At 37.3% G+C, this 25467-nt stretch overlaps 1 protein-coding gene across 4 annotated transcripts in view; it reads left to right on the top strand.

The window, feature by feature from the left end:
- LOC123513211 (glutathione synthetase-like) overlaps window positions 1-7623 on the top strand; it is a 72560-nt gene extending 64937 nt beyond the window's left edge. For 2 of the 4 annotated variants that reach the window (XM_045270221.1, XM_045270217.1), the window contains exons 9-13: window positions 932-1085; window positions 1654-1758; window positions 3350-3463; window positions 4919-5076; window positions 5335-7340. In XM_045270221.1, coding sequence (XP_045126156.1) covers window positions 932-1085; window positions 1654-1758; window positions 3350-3463; window positions 4919-5076; window positions 5335-5461 — 658 coding nt within the window. In that variant the 3' untranslated portion in view covers window positions 5462-7340. Of the gene's footprint in view, window positions 1-931; window positions 1086-1653; window positions 1759-3349; window positions 3464-4918; window positions 5077-5334; window positions 7341-7366 lie in introns of those variants that run through there. The other 2 variants (XM_045270218.1, XM_045270219.1) reach the window with 2 other exon arrangements.
- The last annotated feature ends 17844 nt before the right edge of the window (window positions 7624-25467 follow it).

Here is a 25467-nt window from a genome sequence, read left to right as displayed (position 1 = left end):
CAGGTAACTCGATTTACGCATTTTTGTTATTACACGACTGAAAAAATACTATAATTAATTTAATTTACGTGATCGGTTTGCTTATACGCAATTTGGCCCAACCGCATTTTCAAACTGAGCGCCAGACACAATTTCAAACTGCGAACCAGAGAGTTCCGCAGCTGGCCAATAGGTGGGAGCTCTGCTGCTCCTTTCTCTTTTCGTGCCTCATTTGCAGTCTGCCAGAACTGAGTACAGACAGAATCTCTTCAATCTGCCTATAATTCATCAAGATGGTCCCAAAACGTCCTATATTTTTTATTAGTGGATTTTTGAAAAAGTGGAAAGGCTCAGAGGAAAATGGTGGCTGACTGTGGTGTGAGTGGTGAAGGCAGTGATGCAGTGAGTGTTGTGTTTATGTATTCTTTGTTTTGTTGTTTTCTCTTATTTTTTGCTTTCTCATTATTTCTTGCTTTTCCCTTTACTTATTATTTAGAATGGTAAATAATAAAAGCATGTTAATTTAGCCAAATAAATAGAGTATTTTGCACAAATTGTTTTGGACTACATCCCACATCCCCCCCCTATTTATTATATCCATTGTTTCTTATTATAATTACATGTTTGTTTTACGCGAATTTTGATATACAGCTATTAAAAAAAGGTGAATTTATTTAAGCATATTGGTTTGGAAACGTTATAGACAGGGGTAAGTGCCTTGTAGTGTGGGTATGATTTATGAGTTTGTTTAAAGAAAAAGATACATACTGGCTTCTTGAAAATGAACATCATATATACATATTTTTTATATTAACTTTTTTTTAGGTGACAAGGCTCCATGAATGCTCCCAAATCTGGAAATATATTCCTTTTTAAATACCTTCTGTGATAAATAGTATTTTTTTGTATCTCTTCTATCAAATATTTGATTGAAAAACTTTGTTCACTGCAGTGACGGTGATGAGATTGCAGTGGTTTACTTCCGCGCAGGATATGAACCTGGACAATATCACAGTGAGGCAGAGTGGGAAGCCAGACTCACTGTGGAAAGGTCAAAGGCAATAAAAAGTCCAAGCATTCATTATCATCTAGCAGGCACAAAAAAGGTGAGATGCATCAAGTATTTTTGTTGAGTTTCAAGTCTTACATAGTACATATAAATAACCTTAAATAATGTAAAGGCTGTGGATTGCATATATGTAGTTGAGGAAAGTTAATGAATGAAATTGTTCTGGATAGATAATATAACTGTAGTCTTGAAAAATTGTGGGAAAGGATTATAGGAAAAGTTATATTTCACAGGCAAATAGGAAACTATATAATATATGTAAGCATATAAAAGAGTTGTTAGTGAGGAAAAGCATGGAAGAGGGCATGAATTGCATGATGGAAAGAAAGAATTTACTGAACATGATAAGTTCAGCATGTTTGAAAGGTTAGTTTATGAAAAGACCATTTTTGCATTGTAAACTATCATGTATTGTATAGTCATTGATGTTATATTGCATGTCAGGGCTTGTAGTGCTTGAACATTGTCTGAATGATTTTGGCTAATTTTATTAGAACATTTTCTTAACTGACTAGTTTTTAATTCATTCAGCTCATCTGAAACTCCCTATCCTGACTGGTGATAGAAGTGTGATCACAGTGACTATGGTGATGGTTTTATTTCAGGTTCAGCAAGAGATTGCACGCCCAGGTGTTTTGAACAAGTTTCTCTCAGATTCAGAAGCAAAATTAGTTAGTCAACTCTTTACAGGCCTGTACACCCTAGACATGGTAAGTGTACATTATGTGGCCATTATGAATGTGGGAACTTGTGTATCTGTACAAAAAATTACTCTGACTTTACCACACAACTCGCCAAGTTCTTAATACATTGATGGGATATTATCTTACTTTTCAAAGATCACATCCAAGCTGTAATTTTTATTTTATTGTATTTATTTTTTATACAATTTTTTTAATCAATTTATTTAGGTTCATAAGATGTAAATATAAGCAGATTGAAAGAAATTATTATTTATTATTTTATTTTATATTTTTATTATTTTATTTATTTATTTATTATTATTATTTTTATTTTATTTATTTTTATTTTTTTTATTTTTTTATTTATTTATTTTTTTTTTTCAAATTATGGACATTAGGGTCAGTAATCCCACTGGCTGACTGGCTGGTGTACTCAGTGGATGTATTTGTAAATTGAATTCCATGAAATTTCCCAAACAGAATAGTTATTTGTTTAATGAATTTTTATTCATGGAATTATGATTCTTATTGTCTTGGCCTTCAAAGTTATGAGAATTTAGAATGTATCAGGCATCCAAATGTAGTGGTGTATAGAATGTGTAGAAGGAATCATCAGCATCAGCAACACCAATGTATGTATTAGTAATCATAGTGATGATGATGAAAGTGATTATAGTAGTGACAGTAGCACAATGGAAGTCACTGAACATGTCAGTATTATGTGTTAGAAAACTTTTTGCTACTCTCAGAATTCCTTTCCCTTGCACTGCTGCTGAATTATTTGAAAGCTCTTTATCTGGCAACTCACCCATGCAAGAGTGGTGTGCCTGAGTACTGGGACAGATCGTCTCTGTTTGATGATTATGAGATCTGTAATTTTATTTGATTCCATTATTTTTGTTATTTTATAATATATATATTACTTTCTTATTTATTTTTTCTTTTCTTTTATTTATTTGTATATTTATTTATTTATTTATTTATTTATTTATTTATTTTTTTTTTTTTTTTCTCTCTCCCAAAACTACATTTATAATATGTGTTTCTGGTAATGGACAATAGGGGACAAGTCACAGCCCAGAAAAGCATATTTTCCATACCTGTGGCATATATGAAGCCACCTATAGTGCAAGACAAATTGTAAAGAAGAGAAGAATATTGTGTTCAGTGGTAAAAAAAAAAAAAAAAAAAAAATGTGATATACCTGATAATCATTCCTCTTACTTGATAAAGTGTAGTGCCTCATAAAAGATTTTTCTAAATGACCTTTGGATTTAAAGTGTGATGCTGTTTATTAGCTAGTGGTTAACAACTCACTGCATGTTGTTACAATTGTAAACTTGGAAACATGAGCTAAAAAAATTAATAAATTGTATTTTCAAAAGTTTTATAGAAAATCATTGAAGTTAATTAAATATGAATGAAACTAAGAGTAAAGTTGGGATTAGTTTTTTTTTTTTTTTTTTTTTTTTTTTTTTTTCAAAACTATGAAATTCTTCAAAATATGTTTGAAAGAGCTAGAAAGATTAATGTGCATCCTCCAGACATGTGTGTGGCTTTATCCTCAGAGGTTATACTCATAGTTTTGTATAATTCATTGATATTTGATTTTCCTCAGAGCCCAGAGGGAGATCAAGCTGTGCAGATGGCCATGGATAACCCAGAAAGATTTGTATTGAAACCACAGCGTGAGGGAGGTGGGAATAATGTGTATGGCCAAGAAATTAGGATGGTAATTATAATGATTTGTTAAAAAATTTTCTTATTGCCTTTATCCCATTTGAAAAGATTGATTGCATAGAATAATTCGTATTTTTCATATCCAGAAAATGCCATAGTCATGGTATTGTTATTGAACAGCAATATTGTAGATTTAGATTAACCTACTGTAAAAAAATATTTTCTTTTCTCTTATCTGTCTTTTCAGATCATTTATGATTATTTAAGTTTGGCACTCACAGCAGAATAGAATATTCCATTTTTAGCTTTAGTTAATAATTTATAGAGTTATAAATCAAACCCTAAATTCCATTTAGTTACAAAATATATTTAAAAAATGCAGAAAACATACATGCAGATTGTAATTTCATTATTGGATATTGGATGGAGGATTGGTGTAAATGACTTCCTACTTCTGAAATGATTTTATTTACGTATTTATTAAGGATTTCCGAGTTATTGTTTTCTCACCCTTCAATTGCTAACTCTGTACAGGGACTTTATCCACCCATGTATGGAGTATTCTTCACATGTAAGGGCAGGAAGGATTCCACTTTTACTATTTTTATAAATAGGGTGGAATCTAAAGCTTTTTGTCTCATCAGTTCCTCTCCTCTGACTGACTGTCTTCAGGCTCTTTCTCATCGTCATAATGTTGCATTTCTTGCTATCCTATTGCTAATTTCATGATAACTGCTCTTGTGATCCTGCTAACTCTCTAACTGCATGCCTCCCCTCCTCTGGCAGCCTCGCTGTACAATACTTTCTTCTTTCTCTCACCAGTATTCTGTCCACCTCTAATGCAAGAGTTAACCGGTACTCTCAATCATTCATCTCTTTCTCTGGTAAACTCTGGAACTCCCTGCCTGCTTCTGTTCTTCCACCTATCTATGACCTGAACTCATTTAAGAGGGAAGTTTGAAGACGTTTATTCCATACTTTTAGCTAACTTTTAGATCCTGTTCAAGGACTGGCACCTCAATGGGCCTTTTTCAATTTTTGTTGCCCCCTTTTTTTTAATGACCTATAGTGCCTGTAGGCATACTTGAAGAGCACATGTGGGAAGTGCTATTAAGCTTCTGTCCATTAGTGGCATAGGCGATTTTATTTATAGTGGTACCCATATTAGGGCCCATATCACCACCCAAGTTCATCTTTGGTGTAACCACCTAGAACCTAGGTATCATAGTGATATGTAGTTACCTTTAAACTACTCGACAAATGGCATAGCTTCAAAGCGGTATATGGTGGAACTCGAACTTACACATGGACATCTGCCCAATCCCACGCTCGCCACCTTATCCACTACGCCATCGCTGGTTTTCCCCTCTTACTTAGAAAAAAAAAGAAGTAAAGAAATATGTATTTTTATCAGTCCATTTTATTTTGTTTACTTATTTTGTTTATTTATTTTATTTTATTTACTCTTTATTTAACTGAAAAATAAAATTTTCCATTTTCCATTTAGGTCTTAGAAAAGATAAAAGATTCCCAAGAAAGAGAGGCCTACATTCTTATGGATAGAATTCGTCCACCCATCCAGCAGAACTATCTCATCCGGGCCCATGAGCCAGTGAAGCTGGTGGAGGTGGTGTCTGAGCTGGGTATCTTTGGTACCATCCTTGGGTAAGGTTTATTTTGCCACTTCACTTGATGTTTTTTTCAAGTGTTTGAATGTATTACGGTACCTTTCTTTGTCATCTTCATATGTCTTCAGAATGTGTCCTTTTATCTCTAAGGTTGTAATTAGTATTGTTAGATCTTTTTAAAAATTTTGCTTAGTAAGAAAACTGATCCTGTTATATTATAAATATATGATCTTCACATTGTCTTGATCCTTTCAGCTACATTTAAAGTAACTTTCTTGTTTTGTTTATTTAACAGAACTGCCAAGGACATCCAGTTCAGTAAGTTTGCTGGCCACATGCTGCGGACTAAGCTTTCTTCTGTCAATGAAGGTGGGGTGGCAGCTGGTCTAGGGGCTTTGGACTCAGTCTTTCTGTTTGACTGATTCCAGGCACACTGTCATGATCACATGGTTGTCTGAATGTATGGTAGGTATGTGATTTAATTCCCTTAGTTTATAGATTAAGTATTCCATATTATCTTGAGCAATATGAGAAATATATAACTGATATATTTTTTACACACTTTAGTTATGTATCTGTGATACTACAAGCTACACAAAACATGTATTTTGAAAAATGGTGCAATATTTACATAATTAGTATCATCACCGTGAGGCCTAAGGTAGGGAGGCAGACCAGGCTGCTCCCCACACAGATTCAAGCTGGTTAGGTTGTGTTATCTTTATCACCTTTATATTTTAGGTGCTATTGAATGATGATTACCAATGGTAATAATAGTTATTTCTTTATAGTTTATTGCTTAATTGAAAACTTTTGTGCCATTATGTGAATTTAAGAATATATATATATATATATATATATATATATATATATATATATATATATATATATATATATATATATATATATATATATACACACACACACACACACACACACACACACACACACACACACACACACAATGATAATATTTATGTTATGCTGATCATAATGCTCAGTGTGAGTTTTGTTACATGGCCAGTACTATTTTATTTTATTGCATTTACATATTTTCATATTTTCTTGCTAATTCATTTGTTAGTTTAATATTATTGTTTTATTTATTTTTTATTTATTTCTGTTATATATATATATATATATATATATATATATATATATATATATATATATATATATATATATATATATATATATATATATATATATATATATATATATATATACAGTGGTGCCTTGGAATATGAACTTAATCCGTTCAAAAATTTTGTTCTTACTCCAAAACATTCTTACTCCAAAGTATCAAAATACATGTATTCTTATGGAAGAAATTATAATTCGTTCCAAACCACCTCCCAAGACCAAAAAAAATGTATTTTTCACCTAATTTCTTACTTTTTGCATACTATTACTATATATACTACTACTACTACTATTATGCTATAATTATAAAAGATAGGAAAATAAAGCAGGAAAGTAAGCAAAATGTAACATAATGAAAATTCTACTTCTCGTCGTCAGAAACAAGCGTCACCACATCCTCCTCATGTGACTCCATCAAGCCAACAACACCACACACTCTTGTATAAGCCAATAAGTTTTCTTTGATATATTGCATTCATTTTGGAAAATAAATCAGGGAAGTAGGCAAATTGTAATATGAAAATTCAACTTCTTCGTGGTCAGAAACAAGCGTCAACACATCCTCCTCAGCCAACTACGCATTCTTATTTAAACCAATAACGAGATAAAAATAACGATTCCATTATTGACATGCTTTATGATATGTTTCCGAAGTGCTTACTTATCCATGGAAATACATGTATATCTTATATCTCACCAAGAAATACATAAAATATTATAAAATACATCATACTGATGTAAGTGCTCTCACCATCCTCACGCTTGGTGCCCTCACACCTACACAAACATATCTTTGTAAAAGCTGATACATGATTGGCTAAGTGTCCACCATCTTGAAAACAATGGGCCAATGACAGGCCTCGATATATGACAGATAGCCTCAAGCATAAACAAACTGTGTGGCATAAAAGAGCGCATACAGTCCAGATATAAGATATATCTGGACCTTGGGAGCGTGGCTTCTGAAAAGCGCCATGATCATGCCTGACGGGCTCTAACGTAAGAGCCACGATCGTGCCTGACGGACTATAAGGGTTAAGGCTTTTAATTCATGAGCTGGATACTCTCTCTTCCCCTCGGATCTTCTAGAATCTTCCATACGTCTGTCTATGTCTTGTGACCACATGTGCTGCTATGCTAGGCAGTGATCTTAATAACTAAAAAAATTAATATTATTATCCTAGGCACTACAAAACAACAACCAAACAACTACAAACAACACTCTTGAGGCACTGAGGCAGCGTGGTGCCCCAGCATGCAGTCAGCAGATCGTGCAGTGCTGCGCGCAATATGTTGACCGTGTTTGTTATTGTTCGCACTCCAAAGCAAAGTTCATCCTCCAATGCAAAAAAAACCCCCGATTATTTTGTTCGTAATCCAAGTTGTTCGTACTAGAAAACATTTGCACTCCAAGGTACCACTGTGTCTGTGTGTGTGTGTATATATATATATATATATATATATATATATATATATATATATATATATATATATATATATATATATTTTTTTTTTTTTTTTTTTTTTTTAGGTGATTCATGTATTTATTCAATTTATTTGTTCTATTTATATACTCATCTAATTTTTTTTTTGTAATCAGTATTTGATTTCATCCATTGATATATTTTCTTCTTTTCTTAATTATATTTTTTAGTTACTTTTTTCCCTGCAAATATCTAAAATAATGAAGTGAATTAGGCACATCAACTCAATCAGTGTTGAAATTATTTAGATGAATAGTAAGTGTCATAATATATTACAATAACAAATTTTGATGTCAAAGCTGAACTTTTAAAGATGTCATTGTGGCCATCACACAAACACTTAGAGTGTTATTTTCAGATATGTTGTTGCATAACTTTTGACAACCTTTATATAACTGTTATGAGTTGGCATTAAATGGGGGTATTGGTTGGTCTTTTTCATTTCATGCTTTTTAAATAAGGAATATCTGCCCAGGCTTATAAATCATGTTGAGAAAGAATGGATGTTGCATTCAATTAAAAGTGAATGAATGTAAGGATGATGAAGACTATGGAGTTTGAAAGATAGACATCACTCCAACAAGATCTGTGATGCTTTTGTTACAATCCAGAATATTTCCAGGGGGTTAACTCTGAAAAAATTAATAAACCAACATTTTGGTCCATACATTATCCATCCTTCAATCTTCCAGTACATATGTCTTTTCTGAAGTGCATTCCTTCATTTTTTATAAAAAAGTATATAAGAAAAAAATCAAATGTCTGTGTAAAGCTTAGTCCAAGACTGAATTACTGGTCTCTCTTTTTCTTACTAAACAAATGAGGTCACAACTAAAATTCACATACATATTCACTCTTTGCTCAGTGAACAGTGGCTTCAGCATGAGAAGAGGTCAAGCTAAATAGTTATGTTTTGGCTGGGATTGAAGCCCAGGATAATTTGTGGACAAAATGTTCTAACCACTGTAAAGTTAATCCACTATACATAGATCCACGTAGCTCACCAGTTTTCTTTTTAACTTATGTCAATTATTTTGTAGTTACTTGTATATTGTTTACATGTTCACTTATTTCATAAGTAAATAATCTCACTCTACTATAATTACCTAATTATTCCAAAAGGTTGGTTAGTTTCCAAAACATCAAAATAATACTTTAATTGACTTATCTATTTAAAACTTGACTTAAAAGTGGAATACAGTAAGTCCTCGTTATATGGTTCATATGTGTTCCTGAAAACCTTACCACAAATGGAAGTTACTGTATACCGAACCCATTATAACATGTAATAATAGAGAATGCGTTTCAGCACATCAAAAGTCACCCCTACAGAAATGAAAATACATGAAAATAGTCTGTAAAAAAAAAAAAAAAAAGTAAAGTAAAGTTTTGGGGCTATTATAGGTGCGTCACTGTGCGTCGTGATAATATCCACAAAAAACACACATGAGGATTTCACTTGTTTTCAGTGGGAAACACGGGAAGAGACTGATTGTTGTTGTGATGTCATCCACGTCACACTTCCTGCGCCACCCCAGCTCAGTGCTCACTGACAGCTGACTTTTGGCGGGACGTTCGGGCACTTTGGCCTTACGCCTGAGGTTTCTTGTTGTTTACATATCGCTTGATTGTGGACACTGGGTTAGCTGGAGTCATCAAACTCTCCACAGTGCTGTAAACAACTAAATATGCCAAACAATTGCTCAGTGTTTGGATACAATAACATGAAAAGAAAAACAGCAGGTTTAGGCATTAATTATTTCAAGTTTCCCAAGGAAAAAAATCGCAGACAGCAGTGGATTCAAGCTTGTTCTCGAGGTGATGTGTTCAATGTAGACAATGCACTGATATGTTCCATGCATTTTACAAGTTCTGACTACAAGGATGATTTAAAGCATTGTCTCTTAGGCACTGAGACACCCAAGAGTTGCAGGTCACTGACAGATACTGCAGTTCCATCCCTTGATTTACCTCAAGATAGGTTAAATTGATGAATTTTCTAAATGATTATTGTATGCCTCTGTACTTCTTATAGGGCTATATAGCGTACCTGTGAAGTGAAAGCATTACCAGTGTTATTTAGGTATAAGCCTACTTCAGTTTTCAGTTTCTAATTTTTCCATTCCATGCATCACTGTACACTGCTATTAGATCTCTATCCCTTCTCTGTTCTAAGGTTGTAAGACCTAGAATTTGTAGCCTTTCTTTCACTTAAACTTGGGAGAAGATTTGTTTCTGCCCTCTGTATTCTCTCTAGTTTACTTATGTGTTTCTTTTTTGTTTGGTGACCATACTTTAGCTGCATATTCTAATTTTGGGCGTTTTAGAGTCGTTAACATTTTATTTGTTATTGTTATTTATTTTATTTATTTTATTTTTTTTCCATGTCTTTATCTGTGTAAGTGAATGGCACCTTAATATTTCTCAAAAGTTCATAGACATTTCCTGTAATTTTGTTTATGTCTTTTCTGGTGACAAGTTGTCCAGAATGGTTACTCCTAGATCTTTTTCTTCAGACTTCTTAATTTCTTCATTCCCCATTGAGTAAACTACCTTCGGCTTTCTTTTGCTCATTCCAAATTCTAATATGCTGCACTTTTTTGTATTAGATTCCATTTCCCATGTGAGTGACCATTCTACTATTTTATCCAAGTTTTGTTGTAGCACCTCAAAATCTTCTTTTCTATTCACCTTCATCATTGATATAGCATCATCTGCAAACAGACTGATGTAACTGTGCATGTGTGTGTGTGTGTGTGTGTGTGTGTGTGTGTGTGTGTGTGTGTGTGTGTATAATTCACCTCGGTCGCCTGCTGGTCACCCAGCCAGTCTTCCCCATTACGGAGCGAGCTCAGAGCTCATAGACCGATCTTTGGGTAGGACTGAGACCACAACACACTCCACACACCGGGAAAGTGAGGCCACAACCCCTCGAGTCACATCCCATACCTATTTACTGCCAGGTGAACAGGGGCCACACATTAAGAGGCTTGCCCATTTGCCTCGCCACGCCGGGACTTGAACCCGGGCCTCTCGATTGTGAGTCGAGCGTGCTAATTACTACACTACGTGTGTGTGTGTGTGTGTGTGTGTGTGTGTGTGTGTGTGTGTGTGTGTGTGTGTGTGTGTGTATTTACCTAGTTGTAGTTTTACAGGGCCTGGGCTTTATGTTCGTGTGGCCCCGTCTCCATATCTACACTTATCCAATCTTACTTTAAAAGTATGCACACTCGTTACAAACACTACTTCTTCATTCAAACTGTTCCACGTCTCAATACATCTTTGCAGGAAACTATATTTTTTAACATCTCTCAGACATCTTCCCTTTCTCAGCTTTTTACTATGTGATCTTGTGCTTCGAATGTCATATTCTTCGCTCAGGATCAGTTTCTCATTATCCACTTGGTCCATTCCATTGATCAATTTATAAACTTGTATCAGATCCCCTCTCTCCTTTCTTTGTTCCAGGGTTGGTAGATCCATAGCCTTTAATCTCTCCTCATATGTCATCCCTTCAAATTCTGGAACCATTCTTGTAGCCATTTTTTGTAGTCTCTCCAACTTCCTTATGTGTTTCTTTTTATGAGGGGTCCACACTACTCCTGCATATTCCAATCTGGGTCTTATTATAGTACTTATCAATTTCTTCATCATTTCTTTGTCCATGTAGTGAAATGCTACTCCAATATTCCTTAGCAAATTATGTCTCTCTAAAAATTCTATAAATTTGGCTTACCGATTGATTGTTTTCTTCCATCGTCACTCCTAAGTCCTTTTCCTTTTTTACTTTCTCCAGTTCTACTCCATCTCCCATCTTATAGATTCCCATGAGTCGTCTTTCACTCTTTCCCATTTCCATGACATGGCTTTTGTCCACATTGAATTCCATGTATGTCTGTGTGTATTTACCTAGTTGTATTTACCTAGTTGTAGTTTTACAGGGCCTGGGCTTTATGCTTGTGTGGTCCCGTCTCCATATCTACACTTATCCAATTTTTCTTTAAAACTATGTACACTCTTTGCTGACACCACTTCCTCACTCAAACTGTTCCAAGTCTCAACACATCTTTATGGAAACTAAATTTTTAACATCTCTCAGACATCGTCCCTTCCTTAGTTTCTTACTATGCGATCTTGTGCTTCTAAAGTCATATTCTTCTCTCAGGATCAGTTTCTCATTATCCACTTCATCCATTCCGTTAATCAATTTATAAACTTGTATCAGATCCCTCTCTCTTCTCTGCTCCAAGGTTGGTAGATCCATAGCCTTTAGTCTCTCCTCATATGTCATCCCTTTAAATTCTGGAACCATTCTTGTAGCCATTTTTGTAGTCTCTAATTTTCTTATGTGTTTCTTTTATGGGGAGTCCACACAACTCCTGCATATTCCAATCTAGGTCTTATTTTAGTACTTATCAATTTCTTCATCATTTCCTTGTCCATATAGTGAAATGCTACTCCAATATTCCTTAGCAAATTATACGTCTCTCTGAAAATTCTATCAATATGGCTTACCGGTTGATTATTTTCTTCCATTGTCACTCCCAAGTCCTTTTCCTTTTTACTTTTTCTAGTTCTACTCCATCTCCCATCTTATAGATTCCCACTGGTCGTCTTTCACTTTTTCCCATTTCCATGACATGGCTTTTGTCCACATTGAATTCCATCTCCCATTTTTGCTCCATTTCCAGATCTTGTTTAAGTCTTCCTGTAGTATTTCACAATCCTCTTTTGTTTAATGACTCTGCACAGTTTCGCATCATCCGCAAACAGATTTATGTAGCTGTTCACTCCTCTGGCATGTCATTTATATATACGAGAAAAAGTATTGGTGCCAATACTGACCCCTGTGGCACTCCGCTGTCTACTGTTCTCCACTTGGACTTCATATCTTTAACTATCGTCCTTATTTCTCTCCCCCTTAAGTAATTCTTCATCCATCTCAATGTGCTTCCTTTTAAGCCACCCTTCTCCTCTAACTTCCATAGTAATCTTTCATGTGGCACTTTATCAAAAGCCTTTTTTAGATCTAAATAAATACAGTCAACCCATCCTCTCTCTCTTGTACTTTATCAACTATTCTAGAGTAGAAACTCAATAAATTTGTCACACATGACCGACCTTTTCTAAAACCAAATTGGCTATTTGATAATATTTTGTTGTCTTCAAGAAACTCAATCCATTGCTTCTTTATTACTTTTTCACACATCTTGCATATTACACTAGTTAGTGATACCAGTCTGTAATTTAAAGGTTCTTCCTTCCTTCCGCTCTTATATATGGGAACCACCTCAGCTCTTTTCCACTCCACTGGCACTGTTCCATTTTCTATTGAGCATTTTATGATGTTGTATATTGGACTTGCTAGTTCTTCCCTACATTCTTTCAGTATTCTGCCTGAGACTTCATCCGGTCCCATTGCCTTTTCCTCATCTAATTCCGTCATCAACTTTTTATTTCAAGCTTGGTTACTTTAATCTCTTTCATATAGACAGTCTCTATTACCCTGTGGTCTTTCAAATTTGGATTCCTTAGTAAAGACCTCATGAAATTTACTATTTAACAGTTCTGCCATACTTTTGGGTCTTCCACCATTCCGTTTTCTCCTTTTAACCTTTCTATTGTTTTTTTTTGTCTTATTTTTCCATTTATGAATCTGTAGAACAATTTTGGTTGTTCCTTACATTTTTCGACAATGTCCTTTTCATAGTTCCTTTCTTCTTCCTTTCTCACCTTAGCATATTCATTTCTTGCTGTTTTGAAGTTTTCCTTATTTTCTGGATTTCTGTTTCTTCTCCACCTTTTCCATGCTCCATCTCGTTTCTCCTTTGCCCTAGCACATCTTGCATTAAACCAATCTTTCTTTCCTTCTTCTTTAGGTCTATATTTTGGGACATATTCCTGACCCCAGTTTTGTATATTTCCAAAAATAAGTTATATTTCTCTTGAACCGTTAATGAGTTTTCCATCTCCTCCCAGTTTACGTTTTAAAATAGTTCTTGAGATTCTCAATATCAGCCTTTCTGTAATTTAATCGGTCTCCTTTGTATGATTCATCTCTATCTTCCTTTCCTTCTTCTATATCCATTTCTAATATTACATGGTCACTCTTTCCCAATGGGCACTTGTATCTTATATCATCGTTAATTGGTATATCCCTTGTAAAAACTAGGTCTAATCTTGCCGGCTCATCGTTTCCTCTGAATCTTGTGTTTTCCTTTACTCTTTGGACCATCAAATTATCTATCATTAGGTTCAGGAATCTATCTCCCAGGCATCTTCCCCATACCACTTTCATAATTTTCCCAGTCTACCTCCTTACAGTTGAAATCTCCTACCAATATCACTTTTCTCCTTTCCTTAATGATTCTTGTAAGACTCCTTATTGTGTCATCTATCATGTCTCTATATTCTTGGTTAGTCCATGAGTTTGTTTTGGTGGCACATATGTTCCAATGATTGTTAACTCCTTTTGTTAATATGCATCTTAACATACAGTATTTCTGATTTTCCTTCCCAAACTCCACTTGATTTACCACTATCTCCTTCCTTAACATCATCATGACTCCTCCTCCTCCTTTACCCACTCTGTCTCTCCTCCATATATTATACCTTTTATCTATGTCTATTTTTATTGCCTCATTTAACTTTGTTTCCACCAGGCATACAATATCTGGTTCTTCTTTCTTTATGTAATCTCTTAATTCTAATTTACTAGATAAAATCCCATCTATGTTTGTATACATCATTTTTAATCTCTTGTTCTTATCATTTTTAGTTAAACTTGCTCCATTTTTCTCTTCTTTCTCTTTTATATACCATTTCCTTATCCTGTCTCCTATAATTCTCCAAAAAAATGCCTTCTTCTCCTCCTCTGACCTTTCATTATTTTTTTCTCTTGCTTCTGCCACCAGTTCATTGTGTCTCTTCCTTTCCTCCTCGTTTCTATTTTTCTTTATATATATATCTTTGCAACTTTCTGTTTCTCTGAGTTTTGTTTTTCTATATAGTACTTCTTCTGCTGCTGCTTGTGATTTTAGTAATATCTTAATTGGTCTCACTGTTCCTTCTTGATATGGTCCCATTCTATGGATTTCTTCTACTTCCTCTTCTAAGTTCTGTCTATCCTCGTCATTCAGATGTTTTAGTAGGTCTTTTACTGATTTCATTTCGTCTTTTTCCCTTCTTGGTCTATATTTAACTTTTTTTCTTTCAGTCCAAAAATAATTACACTTTTTTTTTCCGCAATTTCTCTTACTAAATTTTCTTTTTTCTTGAGGACTTATCATTTTGCTTGTCATATTTTCATCTCTTTCTTTTAACTGTTCTTGAAATACTTCTTGAAATGATTCCTTGTCTTTCTTATCTTGGATTCTCCATGCTTGTACTTCTTTTTTAATCACGTCTTGTACTCTTTCTTCTTCTTTGTTAACTAGATCTTTTAGCTTCTCTTTTTCTTTCTCGGCTTTACCGAGTCCTTCTTCCATCAATTTCTTGTAGTTCGCTATTTGGACTTTTAATTCTTCATTTTCGGTTCTTAGCCTAGTTTCGTTTTCTTCCACTCTTTTATCCTTTCTTTCAATTTCTGGAGCTCTTTATCCTGTTCTTCATTCTCTTTCATTCCCATATTCTCCTTTATCAATTTATCTAATTTACGTTCGATAGTCAAGACTCTATCAAATAGTGAAGTTTGCGCTGTATCAAAGCCTTCAAATTCTCTTTCTCCCTCACCAACATTGTCATCATCAGCTTTCATTCTTTCCCTTGTCACATACCTGCATTTAGATGGAATATCTTTCTCACTCATTATTATTTAACACTGTATTCATGCAAACCCAAACAAAAAAAATGAGTCCACACTTTTCCGCTCTGTGTGTGTGTGTGTGTGTGTGTGTGTGTGTGTGTGTGTGTGTGTGTGTGTGTGTATTTACCTAGTTGTATTGTACGGGTTCCTCATAGGCCACTGCAAACCCAAACAAAGGTAGTGAAGATCAGCTGATTCTCATATCTTTATCCATGTAATGAAATGCCACTCTTATATTAGTCAGCATCTTGTATGATAGTCCAAATATCTTGCTCATGTGTTTATCAGGGCTCAGATTTTCATGTATGATCACTCCAAGATCTTTTTCCTCTTTAGTCTTCATTATTTGCTCCTCTCCCATCAAATGGTTCCATACTAGTCTTCTCTTACTTTTTCCTAGTTCCATTATGTGGCATTTCTTGACATTAAACTCCAATTTCCACTTCTTGCTCCATTCTTAGATCTTGTTTAAATCTTCCTACAACAGCTGACAGTCCTCTCTGGTTTTGATAACTCTCAGCAACTTTGCATCATCAGCGAATAAATTTATATAATTGTTTATCCCAATGTGAATGTCGTTTACATAAACTTGAAACATAATGGGGGCTAACACTGACCCTTGTTATACTCCGCTAGTTACTTTACCCCAAGATGAGTATGTAAACTGAAATGAAATCTTTATCTATGTTCATACCCTGTGTACACAACAGGTGCAAAGTTTTTACTCTAGCTGCTTGAGTCAATGCCATTAGCATAACTAATTTCAACGATAAATCCTTAAGTGTCAAAATGTGCAAATGATACATAGATGTTAACATTGTCAGAACTGGCTGAACATCCCACGTTTCCGTGTATCTAGTTGATGGTGGTCTTAGGCTAAATATGCCCTTCATGAACCTGATGACTAATGGATGATTACCCGCTCTGTATCCATTCACGACAATCCCTAGTGACGAGAGGGCACTTCTTGCAGTGTTGACCAACTCATAACCCACATTCCTGTTGAAAGTTTCAGATAGAAAATTTATGATGTTTGAGACAGTGGGATCAAATGGACTAACGTCCCATCTATTTCAAGACTGTGTCCATCTCTTAAGGTGTGGTCTATATTGTTTCCCCATCCCTGGTTTCCATGAGGCCAGGATGATGTCCGCACCTTTCTCAGAAATACCTCTGCTTCGCAGGTGCTGCCTGATAGAAGGCACGCCATCAGTTGAGTGTGCCTCATAATCGGAAGTTCCTCCCCTGAAGAGAGGTGTACTAGCACCTCTCTCTTTTGCGTGATGAGGCGAGGGTGATCTATCAGCATCCTGACTAGTGTGCCCATCCATGGTTGTGATAACCACAGTGGGACCACCATCCACACTCTCGCCTCTTCTACACTTAACTTCTGCAGACACTTAGCGATCAGTGAAAAAGGTGGAAAGATGTATGAAAGCTTAAATCTAGACCAGTTTAAAGTGAATGCATCCAAATATGTTGCACCTGGATCTGGGTTCCAAGAGCAATAGCAAGGTAGTTGTTTATTGAGTCTTGATGCAAACAAGTCAGTCACCGGAGTACCGAAAATAACGCATAACTGTTTGAAAATATTAACATCGAGTTTCCATTCATGTCCGTCCTTAACTAACCGAGACGCCGAATCTGCCAATGTGTTCGCCTTTCCTGGGATGTGAGAACATGTTATCCAAGCATCATATGTGATGCACCAATCCCAGATATTGGTGGCTATCTCATTACAAATACTAGATTTTATGCCACCCATTTGATTAACATAAGTCATTGCAGTAGTATTGTCACAAAAGACCTTAATGTGTTTTCCTTTGAGAACTGGAGCAAACACTTGCAAAACTAATAGAATGGCCTTAAGCTCCAATGCATTAATGTGCATCAACCTTTCTTCAGCTGACCAACTACCTGTGACAGACTGATGGAGAACATGGCCGCCCCAACCTGTGTTTGAGCGTCCGTATAGACGTCAATGTCCATGCCTGTTCTAAAAATTTTCCTATTCTGTCTAGAAATGTATGAATCCGCCATTGAAGGTCAGATTTCATACCCTCTGTAATTCTCATGTAACTATCAAAGTTCCCTTGTTTGATTTTCAAAGCTGCAATTTTTACAACTTCCAAATTCTTGTAATGTAACTAGCTTGCTAAGCTCCACTGCTGGAATGGCAGCAACCAGTAGACCAATAACTCTGGCTACTACCATGATTCTATCTGTACATTTATTTCTAAGTGTCTCACAGGCTTGCGTGATTTTCTGAATCCTGTGTTGTGGCAGTTGTTACGTTCACCGGTTAAACGGGTAAGATTGCATCGGGGAGCCGGTGAACAATAACAATAAAAAAAAACACTGCAGGTTCAACTGGTGAGGAAATGCAAAAGGGGACACTTTAAAAAGCTATTTTAATAACCCATAATGAAATTGACACACAGATATAACATGAAACATGAAACACAGATATATAACATGAAACAGGAAAATGACATGCACATATACATATAACACAAAAATAAATACAACAATAAATCCCAACTTAATACCTAACAATAATCCTAATCCTATATGGAGGCAATGTGGAAAACACGGGACGAGGTGAAGTGATACTTATGTGGTGTCGCAGTGGTGAAGCGCTGGGTGATGGTTGATCCCACGGTAGACCCAAGAGGCGTTGTGTTCACTGGTTGAGGCCTGGACCTCAACTGACTTCCAGAAAGCCAAGAGCTGGCTTAACACTTCCAGTTGAGTCGAATGGGGCCGCGTGAATCCAACTTCTTCGGGACAGTAGCGGGGGCTTCATGAAACGGTGACGTGGAAGGTTCATGAGACGGTGACGTGGAAGGGGAGGCGGAGAGGTGGCGAACGAGGTAACAAGCGGAGGAGGGGATGGTAGTGGAGTATGTTACGGGCGGGCCGTAACACAGTGAAACAGTCATATTATTAGTATCAATAATATTACCCAAGTATACAATGGTCTGAGTGGGCTCCAGCACGGACTTGTCCATGTTAATGCAAAAACCTAGTTTATGAAGTAATTCAATGGTATCATCGACACTAGCCAGACAGTCTGTCCTAGACTTATTACAAATTAAAGAATCATCAATAAAACTAGTAATTACATGGCCTTTTTCTCTCAATGCAGCAAAACTGGCTTCATCAATTTGGTGAAAATTCTTGGCCCCTCGGAAATACCATTAAGTAGGCACGTGAACTGATAGATGAAGTCTTTCCATTTAAAACATAAATATTTCTGTTGTTCTTCTGCCACTTTCACTGTGTAATAAGCATGTTTGAGATCAACTGCATTAATAAGCCTAATGGCTTGCTCAAAATTCTCCATCTTAAAATGTTTATATGGAATGTGTTTGTTAAGTTCACTTAGGTTGAGCACCATCCTATAACCTCCATCCTTTTTAGGTCTTAAGAAATTGGGAGAAATAATTTGCTCCTGACTCCTCTTTGTCATAACAATAACCCCTAGCTCCAACAGTTTCAAAATCTTATCAACAGTAGCTTGTTTTTCTGTAGTAAATTTATAAGCTAATTCACGCAAAAATAAATGTTCAATATCATTGACATTAATGTCCATATGGCAGTGTTGTACCATGTCCAGAATAACTGGGTCTTTAGTAATTTCCAACCAGTTATGTACAAAATAGTGCAGTCTACTTGTCACAAAAGTGTTGCTAACCTGATGTATCGTCAGGGCCTTTGTTGACCCCAACCCTTGGCGATTTTTGGATCCAGGTCCTGTCGTGCCGAGTACTGCCGCTGACTACCCCGGAAACTCCACTGTGTTCCGTATGGCTGGAACCTCGCTGTGTGGCTCCTGAATGCTGCCTTGCCCCAGAAGCTCTGCGTTCTGCCTGAAGTGGACTTCCATGGGAAGAAAGGCTTCTTGTTGGATAATTTAACCTTCAATTTCTCAATTTCCTCAATCTGTTTAGTTGATTGAGAAATATCATCCCCAAACAGAAAATGGGTTATTGGCACTCTCTCAGAGCACAGATGTGTGTATTTGGAATTAATCTCTCTCTTCATTATGCATCGCCTTGCCAAATTGGTCCTGAAATTGGCATGACCCAGAAGCATCAGTGCACCATTAATCTTACTAACCTCTTGCGCCAGCTGTGAATTACCAGTATTCTGCGCCAGGTTATCTAACTCCAAGAGTGACTTTGTTATGATGGTACCCACAGAAATAATGTTGGCACTTACCTCCATGAGGCGAGAGTCAGCTTTTTTGGCATCTGTTTTCAAGGCTGCCAAGATTTGCGGGTTGCACTCTACAGGTGCCAGGGCAGGACAGTTGTTGGGACGCCTGGTAACTGTATCTTCTGTAACGGCTTTATAAATTCACCATAGCAGCAATCTTAGGGTCAATATCTTCATCAACACTGTCCGTGGGTCCCAGAACTTTGGCAGCCTGCAATAAAACACTACCCCGATGAGGAACCTCTCTAATATCACCGTCCTCCTCATCAGTGGAGTCCACAAACCCAGAAAAAGTCGCAGGCGAACCTGCTGCCTGCGACCCCGAAGTACCTGCCTGGTAATTTACTTGGTGCATCTTTGGATCAGGGGACTTATTAGCTGACAGTTTAGCCACTTCACCTTTCAAATACACCAGTTTTTTCATGACCATTTGCCAGGAAGGAACATTTTTCTCATGAACTGGGGACGTCTGTGCACGTGTGCACCTAACTGGTTTGTTTACATCCTGGCGGCGCCGCATCCGACTGTCATGCACCCTCTCCAGCCTTGCCTGGGAGTCGTCCGAGCTATCCATTGACCTCACACTATCCCTTGATGACCCAGTGGCACTCCTCCTGCTGTTACCATGGCAGGACACCCCAGGTGTCAGGGCTCTGCGGTTCTCTAGCCCCGACATGACTGACACCTGCACTCAACAAGCCAAAAGCCTGCATTAGCCCACAAAAATTTCTAACTTGGCAAATTGGCAGGCCCATCTCATACCAATGCCCTATGGCAGGCCCATCCCATACCATAGATCCAACCTGAATATATAGGGCAAAGTACCTGTCATGACAAACGCCAATCGAAGGAAACACCGTGGAAAACAATGACCACGTCTGAAGAACACGTCTGACCAGCACGGGAACGGTCCAGCAACTGACTGGCCGGTGCGCGGATGGCTTATCTCATGTAGGAATCTTCACGTGGCAGAAGGTGATTTGACGAAGTAAAATTGGTACATAAGCAGTACAAGGGGTGGTGGGATGTACTCACAACAGTAAAGATGGTGTCACACTAGTACTTTTCCGTCAACTTTATTAAGACTGTCAACTTTTGTTGACACTCGTCATCACACACAAGCTCACTACCGCCTTTGTTGCATTTGTTAACTGTAAACAAACATGGCAGCCCCTTCACTCCCCAGCAAGTCTTGTTATTTTTTCATTGCTATTTTTGTCCTTTATTGCTCTTTATGAGAAACTTTTCAAACAGCTTTGTCCACTCATAAACAACAGAGCAGCTCATCTTGGGCAGTTCCTGCTTGAAAGTTCTGCCTTGCAGTGTCGCAGTCCCAGAGAAATGTAAACAAACAACTGAATCATTTTTCACTGGTAGGCCAGAACCAAAAAAAAATATATATATACAGTAAAGTCCCGGGTTACGTCGGTCTCGAGTTACGTCAAACTCGTAGTTATGTCAGTCCACTATAAGGCAATTTAAGATTAAAAAAATAAAAAATTTATAAATCATAAAGTGCGGGATTTATTGTTATTGTTGGTGGTTTACGCCACATCGCCCGCCTCACGCTTGAATACAATAACACCCTGCCTCACTTCCACTACACCATCGTCCCTGGCAAGAGTGTTATCCTGACTCAAGTTCTTAGTATCTTGCTCAATGGTACCAAAGAGAAAACTTCTTAGTGACAGCAGTGATGCTAAGAAAAGGAAAACCATTACGCTACAAGAAAAAGAGGACATAATTAAAAGACATGAGAAGGGAGACAGCAGCTGTGTGTGAGGGAGGGAAGAAGAAAAGGGGAAGCCCGTTACCATGACAACAGGGAGGTTGACGACCTTGAGGGCTCACGCACCCATCACAACAATAACAACTCCAGAGCCTTCGCCTGGGCCACACGACACTCGCAGCTCACTTGCACCATCTGCTCATGTCTGCTGATCCCTATTGCCCTTTCCTATTGCATTTCTTGCCCCGCTGCCCACGCTTCTACTCCCACCACACTGCACTACGCTCCCAGCTGTCCGCCCTGTGGGCGTCACAACATTCAACCTGCCTACCCTCCTGGCGGCCTCAGGCGTCCACCCCTCTCGGCAACCTGCAGTCCTTCGCGTTCGTGGCCCTAATCAACAACAAAAACAAGCTTGTGTTTCATATTCCTACATAGTTGTAAATAATATAACAATATAACCTTTAACTTACCTGAATGACCATAAACAATGATTGGTTGAAAACTCGATAATATGCTTTGAAATGTATGGAAACTCGAGTTACGTACAAAATCGACTTATGTCATGTTTCAGGAACGTAACTTTGATGTAAACCGAGACCTTACTGTATATATATATATATATATATATATATATATATATATATATATATATATATATATATATATATATATATGTATACAGTAAGGTCCCAGGTTACATCGGTCTTGAGTTACGTCAAACTCGCACTTATGTCAGTCCACTATAAGGCAATTTAAGATTTAGAAAATTGAAAATTTATAAATCGTACAGCGCGGGGTTTATTGTTATTGTTGGCCGCCAGGCGTCACTAGTGGTTATCCACCACACCGCCCACCTCATGCTTGAATACAATAACACTCTACGTACCTCAGTTCCACCACACCATCGCCCCTGGCAAGAGTGTTCCTACATCTGCGTTTGCTGACTATCTTAGTATCTTGCTCAATGGCACCAAAGAAAAAACTCCTGAGTGATAGCAGTGATGCTAAGAAAAGGAAAACCATTACGCTACAAGAAAAAGTGGACATAATTAAAAGACATGAGAAGGGAGGCAGCAGCTGTGTGTAAGGGAGTGAGGAAGAAAATGGGAAGCCCGTTACCATGACAACGGTGAGGTTGACGACCTTGAGGGCTCACTCACCCATCACAACAATAACAACTCCGGAGCCTTCGCCTGGGCCACACGACACTCACAGCTCACTTGCACCGTCTGCGCTTGTCTGCTGATCCCTATTGCCCTTTCCTATTGCATTTCCTGCCTCGCTGCCCAAGCTTCTACTCCCACCGCACTGCACTACGCTCCCAGCTGTCCACCCTGGGCGTCACAACATTTGACCTGCCCACCCTCCTGGTGGCCTCAGGCGTCCACCCCTCTGGCAACATGCAGTCCTTCGTTCGGCCCTAATCAACAACAAAAACAAGCTTGTGTTTCATATTCCTACATACTTGTAAATAATATAACAATATAACCTTTTACTTATATAACGCTTCTCCTACCGCACTCCACAAAGCTCCCAGCTGTCCGCCCTGGGCGTCACAACATTCGACCTGCCTACCCTCCTGGCGGCCTCAGGCTGCCCCTCTCGGCAACCTGCAGTCCTTCGTGTTCGCGGCCCTAATCAATATATTCGTACATAGTTGTAAATAATATACCAATATAACAATATAACCTTTTACTTACCTGAATAACCATAAAAATTTGTTGGTTGAAAACTCGATAATATGCTTTGAAAGTACAAAAACTCGAGTTACGTACAAAATCGACTTACGTCATGTTTCAGGAACGTAACTCTGACATAACTCGGGACCTTACTGTATGTATATATATATATATATATATATATATATATATATATATATATATATATATATATATATATATATATATACAGTAAGTCCACGTTATACGGTACATATGCGTTCCTGAAAACCTTACCGCAAAATAAAATTACCGTATACCGAACCCATTATAACATGTAATAATAGGGAATGCGTTCCAACACATCAAAAGTCACCCCTACAGAAATGAAAATATATGAAAATAGTCATAAAAAAAATAAATAATAATAAAAGTACTGTGCATGAGAAATAAACAGAAAATGTTTTTATTTACCTTTCACTTGCCATGTATTCTATCAGTTGATGTTCCTCCCGTGGCTAAGGGACAATAGGGATTTCAGCTCTTACTCATCTTCTGCTGAGTGGGCAGACAAGGATGAGACGTCGTTGTCTGCACTTTCGGAAACATGTGTATAAGGGCCAGCTGTAGCAGGATCGGCACGTTTCACTGGTTTGAAGAAAGAGGATATGGAGGAAGGGCCAGCTGCAGTAGGATCGGCAGGTGTGACAGGGACAGCATGTCTGACTGGCTTGAAGAACGAGTAGATGGAGGACTGTTTGGTTTTTCTTGTTTTTTCATCATAGATTTCTTGATAAATCTTGACACTTTTCTCTACGTCATGAGCCACTTTGCAACTCCTGGCAGGATTTGAGTCACGTTTCTTCAGGGTTTCCAGAGCTTTTTTGACACCACCAAGACATTCTCTGAGAGTTTTGATGTCCAGGCCACGCACAGGTTCTTCTTTCTCGTCTCCCTCTTTTTCTGCCTCCTGAATATCGTTTTGAAGCTCTCATTCATTATTTCACACATTTCCTTCTCTGACTGGTATGTCCTCCCTCCTTTAATTATTTTTTCTATTGTTTTCTTGTTTTTCATTTTGCCATTGAATTTGTAGAAAAGCTTGGGTTTGTCTTTGCTTTTACTCATCACATCTTTCTCAAAGTTTCTTTCTTCCTCTCTCCTTACTCTAATATATTGATGTCTCGCATCCTTGTACTATTGTCTGTTATTATCATTTCTCTGCTTTATGAGTTTCTTCCAAGTTTTATCTTCTGCCTTTTTCCCATCTGCACATCTAGCATTGTATCAAGCGTGAGTTTTTTTCTTAACTCTGTATAAAGGTATGTATTTCTTTACTCCTTTATATTTCTGTAAGAATATTTCATATTTTCCATGTATTATCCTTTCATAAATAATGTTTCTCCATTCACTGTCAGCTAAAAAAGTTCCTTAATTTTTCAAAATCTACTCTTGCATAATTTAATCTCTCTTTTTTGTAGTTCTTTGTGTAACTTATCCCATCCTCCTATTTCCAGCTCTAATGTCACATGATCACTTCTTCCCATTGGGCTGAGGTATTGTATGCTGGGAGGGGGCTCTGGTTTCTCTGTGAATACAATAATATTCCGCTTAATGAACATTCGTTTAACGAATTTCCGGTTTAACGTACTATATAAAGTTAAACCAAAAAGTCCGCATAAAGTACAACCACATCCATTTTAGCAAATTTTCTGGGTTTGAATTTGCCAGGTGAGGGCCCGAACGCAATAGCTTCGCTGTGATTGGCTGGCTCCCCACCTCTGTTTCTAGAAACTCCTGGAGCTGGATCCAAGATTCTTTAACAACGTCAGAGCAACGTCTTGCAGCGAAATGGCATCCATCATTGCTTGGAGGGACAGTGACAAGGTTGCTATCAGGTTGCTCTGAGGTTGCTGGGAACACCACCTCTCGAGGTGGTGTTACTGTCTTATATATGCATTCATGTTCACAAAACAACATTTCTATTAGCTTTTTACAAACCTTGCCCCCAAGAAAGGATTGTTTTGTAATGCATAAAGTGAAATCTTACATGGAATACCAAAAAATAAAGCAGAGATGAGATGAGCTACAGACGAAGCGGGAGACTCGCGGCCACTCTGCCTTTTCTTCTTCTTCTTGTGACCCTTTTGCCTGCGTGTTACTTTCATTATGATGTGTGTTTTGACTCCTCTATTGCCTGCAATAATGGATATCACATCATAGTATTCATATACACTCATGCCACGAGGAAAACCTTGACTCCGTGGCACTGAGTGATAGTGAATTACTAAAGAAATACCGCAGTATTTCATTAATAATTCACTATCAATCAGTGCCACGGAGTCGAGGTTATCCTCGTGGCATGAGCGTATATGAATATCAAGAC

The sequence above is a fragment of the Portunus trituberculatus genome, chromosome 35 (assembly GCF_017591435.1).
Source record: "Portunus trituberculatus isolate SZX2019 chromosome 35, ASM1759143v1, whole genome shotgun sequence".
NCBI lineage: Eukaryota > Metazoa > Arthropoda > Malacostraca > Decapoda > Portunidae > Portunus > Portunus trituberculatus.
The sequence above is the reverse complement of the archived record's forward strand: the minus strand, read 5'-3'. Positions and strand labels throughout refer to the sequence as shown.